At 44.0% G+C, this 25,543-nt stretch overlaps 1 protein-coding gene and 1 long non-coding RNA gene across 2 annotated transcripts in view; one reads left to right on the forward strand and one right to left on the reverse strand.

The window, feature by feature from the left end:
• Window positions 1–24,251, reverse strand: part of LOC140385136 (uncharacterized) — a 67,040-nt gene extending 42,789 nt beyond the window's left edge. The window contains exon 1 of the long non-coding RNA XR_011933298.1: window positions 23,805–24,251. This is a non-coding gene — a long non-coding RNA (uncharacterized lncRNA). The remainder of the gene's footprint in view (window positions 1–23,804) is intronic.
• atp9b (ATPase phospholipid transporting 9B) overlaps window positions 1–25,543 on the forward strand; it is a 412,539-nt gene that overhangs the window by 157,546 nt on the left and 229,450 nt on the right. Inside the window, exon 8 of the mRNA XM_072466981.1 lies at window positions 10,938–11,032. Coding sequence (XP_072323082.1) covers window positions 10,938–11,032 — 95 coding nt within the window. The remainder of the gene's footprint in view (window positions 1–10,937; window positions 11,033–25,543) is intronic.

The following is a 25,543-nucleotide window of genomic DNA, read 5'->3' on the forward strand; positions in this document are numbered from 1 at the left end:
AGTAGGTCAATTAATGAGGAAGTCGCAAGTTGGAGAACAAACACTATTCTTATTCTCCTTTCCTCTACTCTGTAGAACTCTTTTTATTGGTTCATGGGATCTTTGTTTCAGCTACTAAATTGTAATGTATCTTTTCTGTGTGCCTGGCTATTTTGTTTACCAAGTATTTGGAATTTGGTCCAGTGGGTCAATGCAGGTGTTTATGCTGCTCTTGAGCTTCCTCTCACTCTTCTTCTCACTCCATCAACGTATCCTTCTATTTCTTTCTCCTTTCTGCACTTCGCTCACTTCCCCTTGAATGGATCTATGCTAACTGTCTCAACTACCCCTTCTATTGCCTTCCTCATTCTAACCGCCCTCCTAGGTAAAGAAAAATTATCCTAAATTTTTTATTGGATTAATCAGTGCCTTACATTCATGGACTCTAGCTCTGGTCTCACCTGCAAGTGGAAACAACTTCAGTTTTCCCTGATGAGTATCACCTCTCAGTTCTCAGTCTTTTGGTACATCCTTGCTGCATCTTCCCCAGTGCCTTTATATTATTTTTATAGTACGGAAACCAAAACTGTTCGGAGTACTCTCCATCTGTGATCCAACCAAGGTTTTGTACAGTTTTAACATGGCTTTTCAATTCTATCTCTCTAGAAATGAAACCTAGTGCTTGGTTTAGTTTTTAAATTACCTTATTAACCTGCGTCACTACTCTGTGATTGTTTCTGGCCAGTGTAATATTTAAAGTCCAATGACTTAAATGGCAACGAAAACAACCATATTTAAGTTGTAATGGTACCTGCCAATTTAAAGTAATTCTTGTAGATAACAAAACACAACATTGTTGTTTGATATATCACAAGAGAATGGAGTTCCACAGAGGGATTTTGCATCATGGATATTTAATAAATTGCTGTTCTGATAATTCTTGCATGGTTTTTAGAGAAATTTCTGCATCTTGAGGCACCTTTTGTTTGCGCCAACATTTAAGTGGTTGTTAGTCATTGCTCACACGCTTCCTAATACAGGGTTTTATTTGGGATTGGAGTTACTTATGATTGTTTCTCCCCCCCCCCTGCCCCGGGTCAAGTACAGAAGTTAATGCAAATCTGAATGTGGAAATGTTGACTAATAAATAAGCTTTTAAGGCGGTGATGTGCAGTTTTAAAGCTTTTAAAACATTTATTAAATTACTATGCACGGAGTGGAAATACAATTACTGAGCAGAGGCATGTAGGCAAGCTTGTTGGAAACAGTATTGTGTGAAAATGCCACCTTCAGGTCAGATTTAGTTTCAGGAGCTTCTATCAACCATGTCCTTTCAGGCAGTTAGCTCGCTAAGCTGCTAAATATACAGGGATTTATGAATAAAACATGTAGTTCTGCTAGACTTTACTTACATCAGGGTCCAGGTACTTTGATTGTGAGACTGAATTTATCCGGACTTGGGCACCCAAACAAAATGTACTTGTTGGCAGCCTGTCAGGCTGTCTTCTACCATACAGTGCTCATCTTACTTTTCTCTTTCCTTCCTGCTAGATCACTTTTAGTAGTTTGAATGGCCGTTTTGTGGTACGTGCTATAGTTAGTTATATGTAGTCATATGTAGGGGCTGGTTTAGCACACTGGGCTAAATCGCTGGCTTTGAAAGCCGACCAAGGCAAGCCAGCAGCACGGTTCAATTCCCGTACCAGCCTCCCCGAACAGGCGCCGGAATATGGCGACTAGGGGCTTTTCACAGTAACTTCATTGAAGCCAACTTGTGACAATAAGCGGTTTTCATTTCATTTCATTTTTCATACCACATTCTAAAAATGGTTTAATTTGCATGCCATTATTTAAAAAAAAACATGTATGGAGCAAAAGTGAAGAATAATTGCAGTATAAATGAAAAAACAAAATTCGGATTCGGGAAAAAACATTTTTTTTTTTACTATGAGCAGGACTTTTCGGTGCAGCAACAATTTTAATTGGTTTGGCATTTGCATTTGATACAGTCTTTCTGTTCTAAGATATAATTGATTGCTGTGATGCTGGTATATATTAGGTGCCAAATGATTCAATTTATAATGCATCAGCTTGCAGAAACTGGTATGGTGGACTGAATATCAGTGGCAGTACATGAAAGGTTTATGATGGTGTGGTATCAGCTCTTTTCCCTAGATAAGCTAATGTAATGGTAATGAAATATGATTACCACTTGTGTAACTAAGTAGGAGTGTTATTATCCCTGTCAAAGTCGGCCTTTCATGACTCGAGTCAACTGCAATATTGCTGCGTTTTAGATGACTGGTTGAGTTACTGGAGATAAGTAATTCCTCAAGAGCATTAGTATGCAACTGCTACTGAACAGCTGGATCCTTATTAATAAATTACCGTTAACATGAACTTGCTGTACAATATGAAGTCCCCTCCCTCACTTTCAAAAAAAAAAGTATGTAAAATGTGAGTCAAACCATGTCTTAATCAAATCAGCCATTGTATGAAAATAATTCACTTCAAGGTCATTGTCGTTGATTATTAAAGAAGGAGTCAAAGAAATCTGAAATCTTCTGTACTGCAATACTGTCAGAACTTTGGATGTTTTTGTTCTGTTGCAATAGCATCAGAAAGACATTAGACTGGGTACACCAGTTCCCAGTGATGCATCTGGAAAATGGATTAACCAAAATAAAGGTAATTGTAGTGACATTTGACTTTGTCGGTATATTTGTTGACCATGTTCTAAATGTCAGCTTGTCTCCATAATAGCATCTGAGTAAAAAGGCATGAGTCAAGCTCTACTGCAGGACCACTTATTTATATGCAAATAGGATAGCAACTTCCGACTCGCACATGAGCACAGTTAAACATGAAAATCCAGAGGTTGCACCACACTTCCCTAAACTCCGTCAAACCGGCATCTTGCCACCTGACTCTCTATTCAAATGTATTGAATGATGTGAAGTTCCTAAATTTTTGTTAAGTAATTCTAGCCTAAGTAAGTTTTAACTGCTATGGTAAGTCTTAGTTACGGTCACCCTCCCCTGGCAGTGACAGTTAATGTCAAGCAGGGAGGCTCATTCCCGATTTTGTTTCCCTCGCTTTATTTTGTTTTCTGTACCTGATTTTGACATTCCTTTAAAGTTATGGAAAGTTTTGGTACAGTGGATACAGGAGTGTTTTCTCTCATGTGCAAAACATAATTAGAGGTCATCAATATAAGATGATCACCAAGAAATACAATCGAGAATTCAGAAGAAACTTCGTCAGCCAAAGAATAGGCAAGAATATGAAACTCATTCCCTCAGGCAGACGTTGAAAATAATGGGATAGATGCATTTAGGAGGAGGCTAGGCAAGCATTTAAGGGAGAATACTATGGTAGATTAGATGAGATAAGATGGGAGAGGCTCGAGTGGAACCTATACACTGGCATGGGCTGGTTGGGTCATATGACCTTTTCTATGCTGTATATCGTATGTGTCATGATATCCAGATCAACATATCATGGTGCAATCGCACACACACTGATGGACAGGCAGTTGGACCAACCAGCACACACATAACATCGCAGCCAATCACCAGTGAGAGCACACGCACTATAAAACAGGGAACACCACAGTTCCCGCTCATTCTACCAGGAGATAGCTCAGAGCACAGAGCTCACAGCGTGCCACTCAGACATAGACCATGTGCTGAGTGCCTCACTAAGATAGTGATAGGGCTGAGTCCACAGGTTAGCTGGTGAAGCACGTACCCAAGCCAGTAGTTAGTTGTTACGGTTGATTAGACAATAAAGCAGAGTTGTACCATCTACAGCCGCATTGGATCATTTGTGCATCAGAACACCCAACACGACAGTATGCAATCCCTATGGCTTCACTGTTCCAACTATTCACTTCCTGGCTTGGATTCTGTGCTGCTCAGAAATTAATATTCAATCTTGTTGCATGCCCTCTTCACACAGGCCTCCGGAGCCCTGTTAGAGGGTGCTGAACCTTTTGGGTGTGCAATGCAAGCTTAACGAATGTTTGTCACTGATCACAAAATGCAGCTCATCAAACCATTTTGTCAATTCAGGTAGACTTTAAAAAAAAAAAGGCATGGGGTCACGTGATGTGAGGGTGGAAGCGGCTGCATTTTGGCGAGCTCTGGCTCTGCTCGTCTTTTAATCCTTTATTGATCCGAGTGCACATTTTATAATTGTCCTTTTTTTGGGATATACGTCTTGCACTATGTCCCTGATTGGAGTTTTGCAGTGAGGATCCTTGATTGACCTTGGGCTTTGGGAGTAGGTCTGGTTGGCGCCCAGCTTGCCGTGGTATTGCTGTTGGTGCACGGGGCTTTCGCCCCACCAGTGCCATAGACATCCGAACAATGGCCACCATTGAGACTGTTGTTCTGGATGAGGATCGCAGTTCTGTGATGCTGGTCTTTGGTACTCACTCCCTTTGAGGAATTGTGAGGTACCCTTGGAAGAACGGTGGCGGCTCAGGAGAGAATCCTTGTGTTCGATAGAGCACTTTCTCTGGTAAAGGCCTGCCTTCGATTTGTTGAGATACTGCTGTATATGTGTTGTCCATTCTGATGGTTTTAGGAAGTAGGGGCCAGACATGGGGGTGGAGGGGGGGGCTCTCATTTGCGGCTTCCTCGCGAGTGCTCTGTGAGCCTATCCACCTCCAAGAGCTGGGAGAATGCAGCTTCACAAACATGTCTGCAATATATGCCCCAGCGTCAGTTCCTCCGGGAGCCTGACGATTCTTAGGTCCTGCCGGCGGGACTTATTTTCTAGGTCCTCCACCTCCTCCAGGAGCTTGTTCTGCTGGGCCCTCAGCATCCCCTTCCTCCAGCTCTACCACAGTCTGATGTTCCTCCTGCTCAGCCAGCGCCTTCACCTTCTGGATCGTCCAATCCTGGGCGTCCAATCTATGCTCCAACCGCTCAATTGACTCTTTTATCTGGCCCAAGCAGTCCCGTTTCTGCGTAGCAAAGCCTTCCTGAATGACTTGCACCAGCTGCTCCATAAACTGCTGGGTCGACAAGCCAGAGGTCCGAACCTCCGCCATGCCGTCTTCTGTTGCAGCTACAGCCCAAGCCTTCTCTATCTTTTTGTTTCTGCCGTTACGAACACTTCTAGTCCTTCTCTCCATGCACCGAATTCAGTAAACAATTGCCACTTGCATCCGTTTTACAATTCAAGTCTGGTAGAAAAACGGGAGAAAGATTCAAAAGTCTGACCAGAGCGGGAGCCACCAAATGTGCGACTTACTCCTTCATAGCCCCCACCGGAAGTCTCAGGTTGAGCATGTTTAAGCGTCACCCCTGACATCTATCAAAGGAAGTTTGCAAAGGGCAACAAATCCTGCCTTTTGGACTCGATTGCCGGTACACCTTCTCTCGCATGGTTTTAAGTTTTTTTTCTGAATTCGATTGGATTACTCTCTCATACTCTGCTGCCAACTGTGCAGTGACCTCTCTTTCAAACCTTCCAGCACCTGTGGACATTGCATGCAATTGCCACATCTCCTTATAACTCAGTATTCCAAACAACTTGAGCTCCAGGACAAATGCATTTGTGGAATGCTAAACCTATAAACATGTATTGTGCATTTAAAAAAGAATATGTGGAAACGCTTGCGTATATTTCAGCATAACAAACTACCTCGGGATTTTGAAATAGTCTTGTGACTTGGTCACTCGTGCTTTGGCAAACTTTAGTTCATCTGAAACTACTCCTGTCAGTTATCTGACAACTGTGCAACTTCCTCCTGTTTTGTTTTCTTAATTTCAGTATGAGATTTTAAAATCAGCCGATGATCTTTTTCTGCTTAATACAGACTACACTTTTTTTCTCATGATTTGATACACTGTGCACTAAGTCAAAAAAAGCAGTTTACATGATTAAAACACACTTTCAATATCCTTAAATTTCTGTTCTTAAATATTTTGAGTTGAAGATAACTAATGTATCACATCCTCAATTGGGGTTGTTCTGTGCTCTCTGGGGACGGACAGTAGTGAGCCTATCACGCCTGTCCCCGTGCATATAATGTCATGGAAACTGGGTCAATCCCGAGGGTGGTAATGCACAGCTTCACATCCTTGAAGTTCAGCTGAGTTGATGATCGACCTGGCATATACCTTAAAATAGCTCTCTCTACTTTTAGCATTTTATGTTAAAGGTTTACACTTGCACAGTATTATTGGAATAAGAATATCATGGATAGATTACTCTTTACAGCATCCAAGAATCCAACACCTTGGTGCCTTATCCCTTCCCTTCAGTAGTGTTGGTTACCCGGATTTTGATGTGAGGAGAGAAGGTATGCCTTTTGCCATTCATCCAGTATCTAATTGGCCAGAGTTTGTCAGTGGAGATTTCTAGCTTTCAGATGTCTGATGTGAATGATACGATCCCAGTTGATATAACTGGGTGGAAAGATTCCAGAATGGAACCATAGAATTCCTACAGTGCAGAAGGAAGCCATTCCGCCCAACGGGCCTGCTCCAACCTTCTAAAGGAACACCCTATCTAGACCCACTCCCCCACTCTGTTAGTTGTCATAATGGTTAGTTATGGGTTCCGCTTCCTGTAGCCTCCTGCCATTTTCTTTACCAGTAGGAGAATCAACCAGTTAAGTTTATTGTTTTGTCTGCTGCTTTGTGATTTTTGGTCATTGAATATGAGGAAAGGCATAAAAATGTTTCAAATCTACTATACCCATAGCAATCATCCTCTCAAAATGCGAAGTGTACTTTTATTTTAACTTCATGCAACTTCCCCAATAGCTCTGTAAAATGTGTTCATGGATTCACTAACGCACCAACCCCTGCTCCCAACCAAGAAGTCCGAACGCATAGTCAATTGAAAAGGAAAAACTGAAGATGTTGGACATCTTGAATTTAAAACAAAATCTGCAAACACGTGGTAGATTAAGCAGCATGAAGAGAAAATGTGGCTTGGGATGTTTTGGGTGTGCATCCTGCACCTATTGAAGGGAACGCTTTTGAAGCTTCGTATCCTTACCAGACCCCAATGCATCGACTGTGTAATTCTAGGACTACTTATTTTTATGCTGAGCTGTAGTCTTTTCCTTTGCTGATTTTATGAAAATGACCCTTTTGCAAATGTAACTAATTTGAAGGGTAAATCAACAATGCCCTAGGGGGTATTGTACAGAATTTTTGTACATTTCACGTGTCCAGGAAACTAAATTTTCTTTGTGAAATGGAACACATTCAGACATAATAGATTAAGAAATGCATATCTCACATACAATTCACCTGATCAGTGCATGTATTAATAATAATCTTTATTGTCACAAGTAGGCTTACATTAACACTGCAATGAAGTGACTGTGAACAGCCCCTAGTCGCCACATTCTGGCGCCTGTTCGGGTACACAGAGGGAGAATTCAGAATGTCCAATTCACCTAACAACACGTCTTTGGGACTTGTGGGAGGAAACCGGAGCACCCGGAGGAAACCTATGCAGACACAGGGAGAACGTGCAGACTCCACACAGGCAGTGACCCAAGCCGGGAATCGAAGCTGGGACCCTGGAGCTGTGAAACAACAGTGCTACCCACTGTGCTACCATGCCGCCCATTAGAAGCATATGTGGTCAAGCTGAGAGAGTGGTCATCGCAACATATGTTGGACGTTGGGGAATTCTGAAAATTGAAGCATTTTCTTAGAAGAACCTTGATTCTGTCGGCAACTTTCTATATTCTGACAACCTGTGGAATATGTGCAAAAGGTGAAATGATCATTCCTGCAATTTGGGAATCACATTTCCGATTGAAGCATTAAGTACCACCACTGTCACCGTTGTCATGACAATCCCTGACTTGACATTCCTGTGTTGGCTGTTCGTAAAACAAAAAATAGACTCTCGGATAGAATGGTGGAATGTCTGGAGATAGTGCCAACAGTTGATTCATCTGAGGTCAATGATACTAATCATTCCTTTCCCCATAATTAGCAATTTTTCTGGTTAAAGCCTTGTCAAAGATCAGTAAGGGTGCTTGCGTCAACCGTCCTGTAGTGCAGGGTTGCAATGAGTTGAAAGTATTTTAACCATGTTACACCTAATGAAGGGAAAGGTTTTGGAGCTCTGCCACCCTAATGAGAGAAATGAATAGCACAGGAGAGATTCCTTAAAAAAAATTTTTAGAGTACCCAATTAATTTTTTCCAATTAAGGGGCAATTTAGCGTGGCCAATCCACCTACCCTGCACATCTTCAGGTTGTGGGGGCGAAACCCACACAAACACGGGGAGAATGTGCGAACTCCACACGGACAGTGACCCAGAGCCGGGATCAAACCTTGGACCTCGGCGCCGTGAGGCAGCAGGGCTAACCCACTGCGCCACCGTGCTGCCCTGACAGGAGAGATTCCTGTCTCAAAGTCCTGGTGAGTATCCTGCTATGGAGCAACATGCATGTTGGCCAGAAAAGGTAGAAGACCAGCTGTTGTAGGTGGAGAAATATGTCATTGGTCTTTTCTTCCACTGAGTTCTCTGCAATTGGGTACTGATATTTTCTTTTGGACAAGTTACAATTACAGAAATATTAATTCCACCCTGACTTGGTTTTTGCTGCATGATGTATTATTGCTGGCTGCAACTGACACGGGTTATTTTTTGCACAATAAAGGAGTAGGAAGCTCCCAGGCATATTAAACATCACATCTGGTTCTGTTGTGCAAGACTGTCGGTACTGTCACGGTTGCTACTTGTGTGTTATGAACTTCTTGCTGCTGCCAGAGCCACCGTTAGGTCTTTAATTTAGGGACAGTATACACTGTCATTTGGTGCATAGAGGCACAACGGCACACATGCCCCTGATGTGATCGTCCCATGTCTTGTTCCCATGTTGCTTCATGCATATCTGTGGTACAGAATGTCACCTCACGGTTTGTGTGAATGTTTGTGTGCTGTGTTGGAATTCTTCCCCTATGTCTATATCTACTATCCAATACGGTTTAAGCTGACCAAATCCGCGACATCTCTGGTTGCTGCCACATAGTCAATGGCAAAACTACAGTTTGGAGAAGTGGCGCTCCCTTCCATCACGTGAGAGATCGTTGTTCGACTTCGCTGCTCGACCCACCGATTTTGCAATGTCATGTCCGAGGAGACAAATGACTGCTCAATATGGGCTTGCAACTTACCATCCTTCATGTAAAAGCAAATAATTGAGGGTTGTATTCCCAGTTTTCTTTTAATAAATGGGAAATTGTGTACTTTACCACTTGATCCCTGGGGATCTGTTTTTCTCTAAGTTGTATTTACTTCAAATAGTGTTGGTGATAATTGATACATTTGTGTACTGTTCCTTCGATGTGGCTGACTGGATTCCTCTTGACTGTTGAGGATGCTTATCCACTCGGCTACTTGACACTGCATCCACCATTCTTATTTGTGCTTTTTATCATATTTATGGTCATGGTCTGCTGTATGTATAAACCGGGGCCAGTTTAGCTCAGATGGCTGGACAGTTGGTTTGTGATGCAGAGCAAGGTTCAATTCCCGAACTGGCTGAGGTTATTCATGCTGTCTCAATCTTGTCCCTCGCCTGAGGTGTGGTGACTCTCTGGATAAATCACCACCAGTCAGCTCTCTCCTTCTTCTGGGACTATGGCGACTTTGCTGGAATGTATATTTAATAAACCATGTGCCCCAACCTTAATCTGACATTCAAACTTCACACTTTTGACACCTTTAATAAATCAGCCACAACTACCTCACAAGAAGTCAATTATTTATTATCATACCTTTTGTATGTTGTACTATGCATTTGCTGATCCTTTAGACACAGTTCTTCCATACCTCCTATAGGTCCTCTTGAGTGGTAGAGATGGTGTTTGTTCTGTCTGGTATATATTCCCATGCCTTCTCCACCAAAAAATGTGTTCTGTTCTCCATTAATGTGTTTAAAAGCACGCAAGGCTTCTGTTGTTCAAACATTTTCTCCACAATTGCCCAAGAGGAATGTTAGGCCCCCAGCCATCCAAAAAGGTCGTTTGAGTAGTAATGAAATTCTGTTTTTGCATATATGTTGGCATAGCAGTTCAGGAAAAATAGCTCCTAAGCTTGATCATACACACAAAAGGATACAACATGCATCCAGTCATGTGGGATAATAAGGGGGTTTCGCCAAATGCATTTTGGAAATGGACATAAGCAAACTGAGGTTAGGAAGATTCTGCTGAAAGAACTGGTAATTCTCATATAGCCAACATGAAATCAGTAACGAATGGATGTCATTACATTGCCGTTGGTAAATAGTATGAATACCTTTCGTAATGAAAGACTGGTGAGTGTTAAAATTGCAGCAAGAGATGCAATTTAAAATGCACTCAGTTAGAGTAGCAGAAAAAGGGTGGCACAGTGGTTAGCACTGTTGCCTCAGCACCAAGGACCAGGGGTCAATTCCAGCCTTGGATGACTCCTCTGTGTGGAGTGTGGATGTTCTCCTTGTGTATGTGTGGGCTTCCTCTGGGTTCTCCGGATTCCTCCCACAGTCCAGGTTAGGTGCATTTGCCATGATCAATGTGCGGGGTTATGGGGATAGGGTGGGGGAGGGGCCTACGTTGAGTGCTCTTTCGGAGGGTAGGTGCAGACTCGATGGGCCAAATTGCCTCCTGCACTGTAGGGATTCTGTGGAAACCAAAAAGTGATGGTGGTTCGAAGACACCGGATTGTTTAAAAAAAAAAATAATAATATTAATTTTTTTAATTCAAATTTTTATCAAAACATAATTTTTTGCATAACCATTAACCATGTTTAACATAACAAAATAAATGTTGACCACTAAGACAGCGGATTGTTGAGGATTGAATAGAGTAAAATTTGGTTCTTATCTAATTACTCAAGTCTGAGAAATTGATGTGATAAAACACAATTCTCTCTGTTAACAGGTGATCAGAAATATCTAAGCTAATCTGTTTGCTTTTCAAGGTGCATGTTTCATCCGTACTGATCAACTGGATGGTGAGACAGACTGGAAGCTCAGGGTAGCTGTTTGCTGTACGCAGAGATTGCCAGCTTTGGGTGTAAGTATAGTACTTGCATTGTTTGTTTCCCATCCGTAAGGCCTGTTTTTGCAGCAGTTTCTTTTAACATTGTACTTAGTAGCACAATTAGTATGTGGAAAAACAAGCTATCTGCCGTTCTATTACACTGTTCGCGACTGTGGGTTACACTGGCTGGATTAAGGTATGTGACTGTGCTATACAACTTTGTACCAAATTTTCCTGAAACAAAATTTTGCAAGAAAACCTGAACCGCAGCTACAGAGTGCATGGTGCCAGCAATGTCATTGCGTTCTGGTAGAACGGATTAGTGACGAGGAAATCAGTGGTCTTGGTGTTAAATTCTGTATGGTAGACTTTGCCAGAATTTAGGCTGACCTTTCAGTCCAGTGTTCAGGGACTGCTCCAATCCTGAAGGCTTTAGAGAGTTTGATGAGCTTTCCCACCTCTTTTGCAGGCTACTGTACATTCAGACAAAACGATACAATGGTGTAATTAATTACCAGTGGCTCACCTGATGAGCAATTAGTTTGTATGTAGGCAACAAGATTATCATGACACAGCAGTACCAAACACAACCCTCATCCTGATTTCATAGAACTCTTTTTTTCATAGAATTTACAGTGCAGAAGGAAGCCATTCGGCCCATCGTGTCTGCATCGGCTCTTGGAAAGAGCACCCTACCCAAGCCCACACACACTTCCACCCTATCCCCATAACCCAGTAAACCCACCCAACACTAAGACAATTTTGGACACTAAGGGCAATTTAGCATGGTCAATCCACCTAACCTGCACATCTTTGGACTGTGGGAGAAAACCGGAGCGCCCGGAGGAAACCCACGCACACTGGGAGAGCGTGCAGACTCCGCACAGACAGTGACCCAAGCCGGGATTCAAACCTGGGACCCTGGAGCTGTGAAGCAATTGTGCTAACCACTATGCTACCGTGCTGCCCAAGGTTCCAATCTGATGGCTAGGTTGAGTTAATGGGAGCATTTATAACTTTATGCAATAACAATAATGTGGTGGGAGGAGCTCCTTTCTTGTATTTAACATGAATAAAAGCTTCCTAGATGCAGTCAGGGTAGAACTCCACTCTGAGATTGAAGAGGCGTCATAAGATCCTGAGGATAATGGAAGCGATGGTATTAGAATCAAACGTTTTATTGGTGCGTAGACATTGGTGGATCTGGCAGGGACAGTTGGTGATCAAAGATGCATTACTTGAAGTAAGCAGACCAGCTGATGTGTAGCCTGAATACAAACATAAAAATGGTATTCACATTGTAGAGCTATCTTTTGCAAAACACATATGGTTAACTGATTAAAATCATGCATTAAAAGCATTTTATGGTCCAGCTGTTTGAAATTCCAGTTAATATGTGCTTTACAATCTGCACTGATAAGGAGCAATTTGTCCTTCATTATGTTAACCAAAACTGCATAATAATGCAAACAAATCCGAAAGGGTAAATTCTTGCCTTATTTGCTAACCCAGAAGTAGAGTAATTGTTTATGTTTTAAACATTTAATTTTTGTTTATATAGTGCAAAGAACATTTGGATGTGCAAATACCAGTTTCTGTTAACGTTCTCTTTATATTTGCAAGGAAGAAATCAAAATTAATATCATAAACAACCAGCAGGATACACACTTTTTTCCATGCTTGAGGCATCTGAATTATGCGGTATTGAGTTTCTGCTTATAAGCAGCTTTAAGTTGTATAAGCCATTGTAGCCACAGTGTGCCAACTATCTTGTTTTAAAACTAGATTCCAACATTAACTAAATGTTTTTGGTGTAAGATGGAAGTACATGATGCATTAGCTGCAAAGATAGATTCAGAAGGAGAACCAAACCAATCAAAAATGTCCAGTTAGTGTTAAATCAAAGATCCATAATTGAATCTACTTGTCGTTTTGTACTGACCCATCTCATTTGCACATTCTCAAAGAATTTGTTGCCTTGTTAATGCATAATTGACATTTCTCCATTTGTGATTTTTCATTAAAAAAATTAAATATGTTGCATTACTTCAAAATGAACTGTTCAATTCTGCGACCCTTCTGAGGTACACTTGGTTTTCTTCTCATGGTCGAGTCTGTCAGAACGGCCAGTAACGATTCTGTGAGAATGATACTTGAATGGGATTTTGCTGTAGTGCTTTTTCTCTCAAATTGCTATTTGCGGACTGTGTGATTACCTGTTGAGGTAATGCTAAAACTGCTTATTCTCGACGTGCACAAAGCTGGGTAAAGTGAACCTTGTTTTATTGCAACTAGCACTTACCATGGGAATTTAGTTTAAACCATGCAGTGTGGGATGTACCTGTGATTTAAAGAGAAACAATAGATGGACAAGTGCTAAAGACTTGAGCAGTCTTGGGTGTTGATAGTTTTAACTAGATGCTTTGAGGTGGAATTGTTCCTTGGAGGCATGTAGTTCCAAAGTGCATTTAATTATGTAAATTTAGAGTCGGTTATGCCACAAGAGTCCATCGGCCCATCGAGTCCATGTTAACTGTCTGTAAAACAGTGCAGTTGGTCTTATTCCTCCCATCCATCCTCATAGTTTATTTCCCTCAAGTGCCTCTCCAGTCTCCTTTTGAAATCATTGATGGTCTCGGCTTTCACCGCCCTCGTGGCCAATGTTTTGTTTTGTACTTGAGCTATTAATATGTCAAGATACTGAGATTCATCTTCTGTGCAATTTTGAATAAGTTTGTGTTACGAAACCTCGTAGGCAGCTTCTGATCAAATTCTCATTCTTGAAATGTTTAAACTGATGTGTGGACCTATATGAAATTGAAATTTTTCTATATTTGTGCCTTTACTTTCAGATTGTTTTGGAAATTGTATCAGTCGTGCCCCTTTTCCTTAAATTTCTACTGTTAAAAGTTAGTGATTTCCCCGTCAAACCATTCATTATTAACACTGTGAAACCATGTAACAAGGGTGTTTAAATATGTAGAGAAACTGCAACAATAATACTTTGCATTTATATCGCACCATTAATGTAGAGAAAATCCTAAGACACTTTAGAGGCATATCATACAAAAATAAACTGCTCTTTAGGAGGGGTTGTCAAGGGGGTTGACTGAAGCTTTTTGTCACTGCCTTAAAAGGAGGTAAAACTGTGACAGATTGTCACCAAATCCAAGCTTCACTGGAATACACATTAGCATCCTCCTACCTCCATTCAACACACAAACCTGAAAAACTTAAAAGTAGGTGCTTATCGACTGATTTTGAATAGTCTTTCCAACATAGTCCCTTAATCTGTCTCTTGTTTTGCCTGTTTTGTGAACATATAGGGCAAAATTCTCCATAATCGGCGGAAAGTCCGTCGATCGGAGCAAAAAATGGCGCAAATCCGACTTGCGTCACGTCGGAAAAATGGGTCGATAGTCTCCGGCCCGAAATGGGCTAGCAGCGACGTAACGGGATCCGCGCTTGCGCAGTGGTTCACACCGTGCAGCGTCATACGCGCTGCACGGCGTGACGGCTCATAAGGCCGCGCTGCTCCCCCCCCCACCCGACCGGAACACCCGACCGCAACACCCGACTGGATGGCTGGCCGTCGCTCAGCCCCGAGGTTCGAGTCACGCGATGTGGAGGCGCTCCTGGACGCGGTAGAGCAGAAGAGGGACGCCCTGTATCCCGGGCACGGCCGCAGAGTTGCCCCACGCCACAGCCGGCGTCTGTGGAGGGAAGTGGCAGAGGCCGTCACCGCTGTGGCCCTGACACCACGGACAGGCACCCAGTGCCACAAGAAGGTGAACGACCTCGTCAGAGCAGGCAGGGTGAGCCTCCCCCATATCCCCTCTCCCCCATATCCCCCCCCTCCCCCATATCCCCCCCTCCCCCATATCTCCTCCCCCCCCCATATCCCCCCTCCCCCATATCCCCCCTCCCCCATATCCCCCCCCTTATCCCCCCTCCCCCATATCCCCCCTCCCCCATATCCCCCCTCCCCCATATCCCCCCTCCCCCATATCCCCCCTCCCCCATATCCCCCCTCCCCCATATCCCCATATCCCCCATATCCCCCCTCCCCCATATCCCCCCTCCCCCATATCCCCCCTCCCCCATATCCCCCCTCCCCATATCCCCCCTCCCCCATATCTCCCCCATATCCCCCATATCTCCCCCATATCCCCCATATCTCCCCCATATCCCCCATATCTCCCCCATATCCCCCATATCTCCCCCATATCCCCCATATCTCCCCCATATCCCCCATATCTCCCTCCCCCATATCTCTCCCATATCCCCCCTCCCCCATATCTCCCCCATATCCCCCCTCCCCCATATCTCCCCCATATCCCCCCTCCCCCATATCTCCCCCATATCCCCCCTCCCCCATATCTCCCCCATATCCCCCCTCCCCCATATCTCCCCCATATCCCCCCTCCCCCATATCTCCCCCATATCCCCCCCTCCCCCATATCTCCCCCATATCCCCCCCTCCCCCATATCTCCCCCATATCCCCCCCTCCCCCATATCTCCCCCATATCCCCCCCTCCCCCATATCTCCCCCATATCCCCCCCTCCCCCATATCTCCCCCATATCCCCCCCTCCCCCATATCCCCCCCAGGTGAGTCTGCCCCCTTCCCCCTGGGCCGCCATCAACATCCGCCGGGCAGAGGACGGGACCGTGCGCTGCAGTGTCACAGCCGCATGCAGGGATGGTCCGGGTGGATGGTGGTACTGTGGCCATTGGTCAGACATAGTCCAACGATGTAGAGCCAGGAGCTCATCGCAGGGCGGGTTGTCATCATCCTCCATGGCCTGCGATAGACACGCGTCCACCCGCAACTGTGTGAGCCCGGCCCGTTGTGCCGCAGGTGGATCGGCAATGGGGGGGGGGGTGGTGTGCATGCGGGTGGGGTGGGTGGGGTTGGGGAGGGGGGTGAGGGTGCTGGGTGGGTGGATGGGTGGGGGGTGTGGGTGGTCGGCTGTTGCCATGGTGTGCGGTCTGTGGCCATACTACCCGATTCCCACGCCCATCTAGTCAGTGAAGCGGGCGTCTATCAGTCTGTCCCGTGCCCACTGGGCCAGCCGGTAACGGTGGACAGCCACCCCCCTGTGTCTACCCCATCTGCCCTGACCATTGCCCCCATCCCCCTCATCTGGGGAGGACTGGGCCTCTTCCTGCTGCTCCTCCACTCCGCCCTCCTCTGCCTGCGGCACATCGCCCCTCTGCTGGGCTATGTTGTGCAGGACGCAGCACACCACAATGATGCGGCCGACCCTATCTGACCGATACTGGAGGGCGCCCCCAGAGAGGTCCAGGCACCTGAAACGCATCTTCAGCACGCCAAAGCACCTCTCGATCACTCCCCTTGTCGCTACATGGGCATCATTGTAGCGGTTCTCCGCCTCATAGCGTGGCCTCCGTATAGGCGTCATCAGCCACGATCGCAATGGGTAGCCCCTGTCGCCCAGCAACCAGCCCCTCAGCCGGGGATGGCGTCCCTCGTACATGCCGGGGATGGATGACTGCGACAACACGAATGAGTCGTGTACACTGCCTGGGTGACGGGCGCAGACATGCAGGATCATCATGCGGTGGTCGCAGACCACCTGTACGTTCATCGAATAGGTCCCCTTCCTATTAGTGAACACGGCCCTGTTATCTGCAGGTGGCCGCACGGCGACGTGCATCCCATCGATCGCGCCCTGGACCATGGGGAACCCGGCCACGGCAGAGAAGCCCACGGCCCGGGCATCTTGGCTGGCCCGGTCCACGGGGAAGCGGATGTAGCGGTGCGCCATGGCATATAGGGCATCTGTCACTGCCCGGATGCACCGGTGCACCGATGTCTGCGATATGCCGGACAGGTCCCCACTTGGTGCCTGGAATGACCCCGTTGCATAAAAGTTCAGGGCCACCGTAACCTTGACGGACACGGGGAGAGGGTGTCCCCTGCCAGTGCCACGCGGTGACAGGTGTGCCAGCAGGTGGCAGATGTGTGCCACGGTTTCCCGGCTCATCCGGAGTCTCCTCCTGCATTCCCGGTCCGTGAGGTCCTGGTCTGACTGCCGGGGCCGGTACACACGGGGCGCCCTCGGGTGCCTCCGTTGCCGTGGGGCCGCGACGTCCTCCTCCCCCCTCCTCGTCCTGTCGGTCAGGTGTCCCTCCAGCCTGGGCGGCTGCCGCCTGCCCCTCTGCGGCAGCCTGCGCCGCCTCTCTGGCACGCTCCTCCTCCTCCTCATCCAGGGCAACATAGACATGAGCGGCTGCCACCACGGCGGCCAACATCGCTGGATATCTGAAAACATGACCGCCTGGTGGGGGGGGAGGGGAACGACGACATGTCATCATTGCCCATATCCCCTCCTCCCCCCAGCCAGGTGGCATGGACCGCATGGGTCCAACTGTTGGAAGCTGGCACCTGGCCAGGTGGACCAACTCACTTGCCCTCCCATCCCCCTCCTCGGCACGGACCCCCCCCCCCCCAACCTCCACCCCGGCACGGACCCCCCCCCCCCCAACCTCCACCCCAGCACGGACCCCCCCAACCTCCACCCCGGCACGGACCCTCCCCAACCTCCACCCCGGCACGGACCCCCCCCCCCCCCCCCCCCCCAACCTCCACCCCAGCACGGACCCCCCCCCCCAACCTCCACCCCAGCACGGACCCCCCCCCCACCAACCCCCAACTTCCACCCCGGCACGGACCCCCCCAACCTCCACCCCGGCACGGCACGGACCCCCCCCCCCAACCTCCACCCCAGCACGGACCCCCCCCCCCCCCCAACCTCCACCCCAGCACGGACCCCTCCACCCCGGCACGGACCCCCCCCCCCCCCCCCCCCAACCTCCACCCCGGCCCGGACCCCCTCCCGGCACTCCCCCGGAGCCCAGTCTACTCTAACCCCCCCCCCCCCCCCCCCCCCCCGCCGCGCGCACACACACACAACCCGAGACACACCTCTCCTCACGCATTCAGACTGCTGCCACGCCATTGCCTGCCCAGAGCCAACCCCCCAGGCCGTCACTCACCTCCACGCTGGTCGGCGTGAGCCTGGAGCACCGGGTCACACCGATGAAAAGGAGGTTTAATTTACGTCGACGTGAACGGTCATCACGTCGACGGGACTTCGGCCCATCCGGAAGGGAGAATATCGGCAGGCCGAAAATCGGCTGCTTTGCGCAGACCCGTGACATTCTCCGCGGCAGCGGCGACATTCACGCCCCGCCGGCTTTTCTCCCTTCGGAGACTTCGGCAACTGGCGGGGGCGGGATTCACGGCGGCCAACGGCCATTCTCCGACCCTCTGGGGGGTCGGAGAATGACGCCCCTAATCTGTAAAGTTCTTCCGTTATATACAAGATTAAGTTAGACACGCTACCCCGATTTTGCAACGAATATAACGGTGAGGATGGCAGCACGCGTCGTTCCTATGGAGTAAATCAGACCGCGACTTTCGGAAGAAGCATACACGCAATTAAGCGTGGAAATCCAGAGGGTGCCGTCTGAGTTACTCTGCAGGCTGCACTATAAAAGAAACTGGCGCGACATTGAAATCAAGAGTCATGAAATTGTGATATTTTTCTGGCATGTTTAATGGGTAAAATGTAGGACCGGTGAATTCAGGAGTAAATGTATTTTCAATGGCACGGTAAGTCATAATTGATGTCAAAAATAGCCCTTCTGGCTCTGAAAAATTAATCTTACAGACCGAGCTTCATTCTTTCAGAATTTAGGTTTGCAGATTCAAAAATAGTTTTATATTTTGACTTTGTCTCAGCCCTATCTATTCATCTCATCTGTCTTTCCCAATCTTTACTTTGCCTTCTGTACATGAGTCAAACCTAATTTATACTTCCTGGTTTAGAAACTGCGGCTCATTGAGGAATCTTCAATCTGATTGAAGAGCCTTGTTGCTTGGCCTGTTTATGGATGCCAGAGATCTGCTGTCGAGGGTGCAGCACTGAATCAGATGCCAGATGACAGCAAGTCTGTGCTAAAGCCGACAAAAAACACTTGTGGGCAGCTGTCAACTTAATGTATGGCAAGCACCGTTCCTTTGCCTCTGAGTGCAAAATCCAGACCATTGAAGCCTGTTATTTCAGAAATTCTACCTTAATGCCGTAGCTCTTTGGTATTATTACCGTTAGCCAATTTGCAGGAATGGAGATTCATAAATAAATTGTATTGAGCAACGTAAAACTTGAATTTGTAATTGAAATCCTGCAAAATATAATCATCTGCAGCTGCTTTATATTACTAAAGTCCATATGTTAGTGCCGCTTCATCTGAAATGTTTAGTTTCACATTTAACATCTTGTTTCATTTTAAAACTTTTTGTGAGTAGTTTTGTTTTGTTCTTTGCTCTATTCCCTCCTCTTTTCGCAAAGTATATCACTCTTTTTACTCATCTGGTTTGACATTCCAATGCACCCTACAGATAGCTATCTACCTTTATCAGAAGGTGCTAAGCACCACCCCACTATTCTCATTCATGATTTCTCCCCACCCTTCATGCTGGTAAGCGTGCGGTTTTTGATCAGCGCTTCCCCACTTGTCACTGCTCAGATCAGGAACTAAGGTTATTCCTAGTTTGTACAAAACCATTGTCGATCTCTGCTCAAAATAAATGTCTTGATCTCATTTGAGAGCTCTATCGTTCAACATAATGCCTGATATAATTACAGATGCCATGCTTTGACCTCTTTTTATGAGTTTGTTAACCATAAATACAGATTGGTAGAGCTTCCACTTTGTGCTATTTACTATTAGTGGTGCACATTAATATGGCAGACTTGCAGATGTTTGTAATTGATGCTGTTATGAATGCTGTCAAGATGATGGGAAGGGAGAAAAACTACAACTTTGAAGAATTCTTATTTCCAATAAAGTGTCAACAATGCCAGACACACTTTATTGTACGCTACACCAAATATTTTTCTGTTAAAAAGGTATGGTTATACCTTCCCAATTTATGTTGGTGACACTATGTTTTGCAAATCTTTTTTGTTGAACATGTCACTTGCAGATCACGGTTTGAAACTTGGTGCATATGTTTTAATGTTTACCTGCTACAGATTTAATGTTACACTTGGTGTAGCACCCAATGTATTTGCCTGGCATCATTGGCACTTCAGTGCAAATCAGAATTCTTCAATGTTGTAACTTTTGTCTCCTCCTGGAGCATTTATAACAATATCAGTTACAAACATTTGTATATTAATGTGCACCACTAACCTTTTCACACTAAATTAGTAACACACTAATTGATTAATAAGGCTTGTTTGGTTGTTATGAGGATGGCATATTGCGTGTGAATATATTGACGCCTATTATGTCGTTGTATGTACCAAACGGACTCCGGAATATTGTGAAGTTATCTTAAAAGAAGTAAATTTTAACACACACTCACTACCTGAAGAATCCATTTTGTGTATTTATTGCAATGCTTTCCATATGCTCGTAAATATTTTTTAAAATCTTGATGCACTTCATGCTGCTCCTATATATGCACAGCTAGCTACCTTATCAGCTAGTTGTTACTAGTGGGATGTTCTCCCACAATTTTGGGATTATGGGCGATTGCATGCTAACTCATCGAGCTCTGAAGGAAGGATGCTTTATTTTTGTTTTGGTTTTGACTTTTTTTTGCAATGCATGTTCAGTGTTTTGGAAAAAGCCTGAGATCTGTCCATTGGCTTTTGTCTTAGAATTGCACTGCAATTTTTCCTATAATGGAAATGCTACTCTTTTAAATAGGGTACCAATGATTTTATCCAACCCCTATTTTAAATGTGAAGAAGCAACATCATTTAGGATAGAATCTGTTTATTTTATTCAATAAAGCAGTCATTATTAACAATAAACGTGATATCTTTCTAACGCATAATTATCAAATGAGGGCGTCAAACTGGCATTTTGAAACATCCGCCAGCTGCTCTTTTTATATATTTGTACAGTAACTTTTAAAGTTTGCAATTCCAAATAATTAATTGGCTGTACAATGGGAAGTACAATACCTAAATTAATTGCTTGAATCTTTCACTGGTGTTCCAAGTATTGTATTTAAAACAAAAACTTAAGTGACGGGATTCACATGTTCCCACATAAGGCTTGAAAATAATATCAATCAAAAAATGGAATCCTGTTCTGTTTGTCAGAATTATCATGTCTTGTGCATTTCGGTAAGTGTTAATTTAAAATAGACCTCTGTACTGCAGTTTTGGGTGGTATATTAAGGGACCTACGGTGTGATAATGCGATCGATATTTTGCAAATAGGAGTAGCCATTATGTCGCTACAAAACCTTCAATAAAATAGCAGAGTGAATACTATTTAAGGACAAGTATCTAGTAACGAATATCTGGAGCTCTGAAGAAAAGTCATGTGAACTCGATGTTAGTTCTGATTCTCTCCCCACAGATGCTGCCAGCCATGGAGTTTTTCAGCATTTTCTGCTAATATTTATATTACATAAGCTTTTAAACCCTTACTGCTTTGCCAGCTAAATTTTAAGGAACGAGGTGTAACCATGATGAATGCTTATGATAATTTCTACAGTTTAAGTATTTCATTTTTCAACTGCTTAAGATTATTGCTACTTCTGAAATATTTTATGGTTTTTTTTCTACACAAATAGTGTGGAAGCAAGATTTGAATCACAATGCAAGCAAATTATTAACATGCCCATTTATGTGTGACCTGATATTACAATCTGAATGCGCTTAATATATGCAGCTGTTGATATATAGCCAGAATTTTGCTAGTGTTTCATTCTATATTTTAGGAAAATTTCTTGAATCAGAAATGAGTTAGCAACTTTTGAGAATTGTTATAGATAGTTATTGACCAAGTGCTGTAAGTAGACAGAAATATAAGGAGACCTAAAATATCTGAAGTCGTGTTGGTTTATTGTAGTTAATTGATTTGCCTTGTACTTTATTCCGTTTAATCAAGTTATTTAACTGGTGGTTTTGCTAAAAAAATGGTTTTATATTTTTTGCTACTAAAGTAAACATGCATTCTTAACTGGTTTCCAAGATTTTACGGTCCAAGAACAAATAATTTTATCAGTTGCAAATATTTGTAAACTCAACAAAAAAATTGTGAAAACCCGTAATTAATTTTTGCGTTGGAAAATATGTCCTGCGAGAGAGTGGTTGATGATGGAAAAAAATGTAACCATTATTAACAGTTTCTATGTAAATTTAGTAATTCAAGATTTTGTAGAAGTATTTTGTCTGGCGTACCAGCTAAATAAAATACTACAATTAAATTTGTAACTTGCAAATTAAACGTCTTCATGCATTCAGGTTTTTTTCCCGGGTAACATCAGCAAACAATGTTAATTATAAGATGAAGTTATGAAGCCATTGTATATATCTGAAATGTAGCATCAATGAATACTGAGTTTCTAAATGGAGAGTAAAAAGTTAATAGGCTTGCATTCAGTTACGGCGATTGAATTGGAGCCACTTAAGAAATGGAAATGTGAGCATTTAGCCATTTTTGGCTGTAAGATAATATCATTAGCAAAGGAGAAGATATCTACTTTTATGAACTATTGAGAAATATGATCTAAATTGCAGAAATTAAAATGTAAACTGAGCCCACTTTAAAATTGGTGCTGATTACAATTTGCAAAGTGAAGTTGTTAGCTTGAGACAAATAAAATTTGCCTAATGTAACTAGTATCTGTTTATTGCATGCAGAATTATAGTTTTAGGTGGAATTGAGCTGCATTTGAAGGATTAAGATGTTGTCTCAAACCCTCAGACTGAGCTTAGTGCTTCATAGTAATTACTTAAACCCTAAGCCCCATTTTATTGTACTTGGAAACATTTTTCAATTTTCAACACTTCATTCAAAATTTGCATTGCTAATGAATAATGAAGTTTGCAGAGCCGGGTGACCAACGTATGGAATCAGTAAAAGCATATCAGCTCATAATTCTGTACTGAACATAAATGTTTTGCAGTGCCATGGATCTGCTCTGATGGCAATTTAGATTTTTTTTGTCACTTGCCGATCTGGAAGTTGTCTCAATAGTATTGCAATGAATATAATTGAAGATTACAAATATTTGAGGTGTACTGATCATGGTACCACAGTTCTCTGACTGATGGAGAATGTTATAAGGTTGATACTTTTATTTTGAAAAATTTGGCTAACTCCATGGTTAATAAGTTAATATCACAGTGTTTTGAAATGTCCTGAGTGTGCGCAATTATTTAAAACAAGTTTGTTCCGAAGGAACTAGCAATTTAAACACACAAATCCCTAATTAATGAATTGAAGAACACAGCAGTCCCAGCTAAACCTGGGTTTCAGTTAATGGACTGCTCAGTTATGGATCCGTGGCGGAAATCATTCATTCCTACTTTATCCGTCCATATTAACAGTATTGTTCAAACAAAGAATTGCACTGTTTGAAGCTCGGAGCTGAATAGCTTAGATTATTTCCTGGAATAAATGTTTTCTATCCATTTCAGCTTTGTTAGTTGCCTAATGTTTGAACAAAAAAATAACATGTACTGGAGTACTTAATTAAATTAAAAACCATGTTACTGGAACAGCTTCTGTGAAAGTGCAGTTGAAACGATTCATGTATATATAATGCCACCTACTGGGCTAATGTCAAAACAGCGTGAATGTGTGTGCCACAGGTAGTTGCAATGTTCCCAATGTTAGAATTTTATGTAATACATTGTTTAAAAGTTGACAAAAGTTGCATCCAAAGTTCGTCTTGCTTTGCCCTTTTCTGCCAATACATGTGTGGTTAATATCTAGTTATGAGGATGGAAGATTAACTTACTTTGCATGGAGGAGTCCAGAGTTCAAATGTGCCAGTAACAAATCTTTTGAAGTTGCTTAAGTTCCGAGTGATGTATCTTAAAGGAGAGTGGTTGCATTCTTAATGCAAGTACAAATGAGAGGTATCTCTGTATCGCATGGCAATTCAATAATGGATGGAGAAACATGGTGCTCGTACCTGTCAATCATCCCTGATTTTTTACATCTGTCTGAGAAAATAGATTGTGGGTGTTTATGTTGACATCAGCTGTCAGTGCCATCATTTGCAGCCAGATCCATTTGTGACACCCTGAATGAATAAATCGATAAACTTTTAGAGCTTTTCTTAAAGACGAGATGATAGCACCAAAGATGATAGTTCAGATTTTGTTGTCGTCCCAAGCCACTTAATGTGATCAGAGAATTAAAATTTCAACAACTCATTGAAGATCGCTGTTATGTTGAGGACTCCGGCGCCGAGGTTAGGTTTCTTGTGGTTTCACAGTCATTTCTAGGGCAGGGCATTTTCTGGCACCAAGCCTAGTCCAGGACGTTTTCTTCATCCTGTGTGATCAGCTGAATTTATTACTTGAATCTGAGGTCACTGTAATTTGCAATGATTGGGGTTGACATGATTTATAATTTAAAAAAAAAATCTATACAGTGGTGAACAGTGGCATTTACATTTAATTATTGCCATTGAGCTGAATCATTTTATTTGTCATGGAGCTCATGTTATGATTAAGGACACAATTTAATGAAAAGTAGCCATGATTATTGGTACTTTTTTAAAAGGTTACGATAAATGGTAATTTGGATATGATTTGTAGAAACATCCTTTCACATTCTTGTTTTAGTAGAAAATTGACTTGAACTAAAATGGTTACTGACAGTATTATAAATGAAGTGTAATGAACATACGAATTAGGAGCAGAAGTAGACCATTCAGCCCCTCGAGCCAGCTCTGCTATTTAATAGGATCATTGCTGATCTGTTTGTGTTTCGAAGTCCGCATTCCAATTTATATTGTAGAATTCCCACAGTACAGATGGATCCCATTCGGCCCATCGGGCCTGCACCAACCCTCTGAAAGAGCACCCAACCTATGCCCACTCCCCTGCCCTACCACCGCAACCCCACCTAACCTGCACATCCCTGGACACTAACGGGCAATTTTACATGGCCAATCCACCTAACCTGCACATCTTTGGACTGTGGGAGGAAACCGGAGCACCTGGAGGAAGCCAAGCAGACACGGGAAGAAAGTGAAAACACCACACAGTCACCCAAGGCCGGAATTGAGCCTGGGTCCTAAGCACTGTGACGCAGCAGTGCTAACCACAGTGCCTCCATACCCCCCAATAAGCTTTGATTCCCTTGCCTAACCAGAATCTATCTCTCTGCCTTAAAAATATTCAATGACCATACCGCCACTGCTTTCTGAGGCAGAGAGTTCCAAAGTCGCAACCCCCTGAGAGAGAGAGAATTTCTCTCTCACCTTTGTTCTAAAAGGGTGACAACAGCACTAACAGCGCCCCTTAGTTCTGAACTCACCCACAAGAGGGAACATTGTTTCCACGTCCATCTTGTCAGGACTGTTTAGGGTCTTACATACTTCAATCAAGTCGCCCCCCCCACTGTTTGAAATTCCAGTAGAAATTAGTTTAGTTTGTCCAACCTTTCCTCGTAAGACAACTCGCTCATTCCAGGTATCAATCTAGTAACTCGCCACTAGACCACCTCCTCCAAACCATTTGTATC

Source organism: Scyliorhinus torazame, chromosome 11, assembly GCF_047496885.1.
Source record: "Scyliorhinus torazame isolate Kashiwa2021f chromosome 11, sScyTor2.1, whole genome shotgun sequence".
Lineage (NCBI taxonomy): Eukaryota > Metazoa > Chordata > Chondrichthyes > Carcharhiniformes > Scyliorhinidae > Scyliorhinus > Scyliorhinus torazame.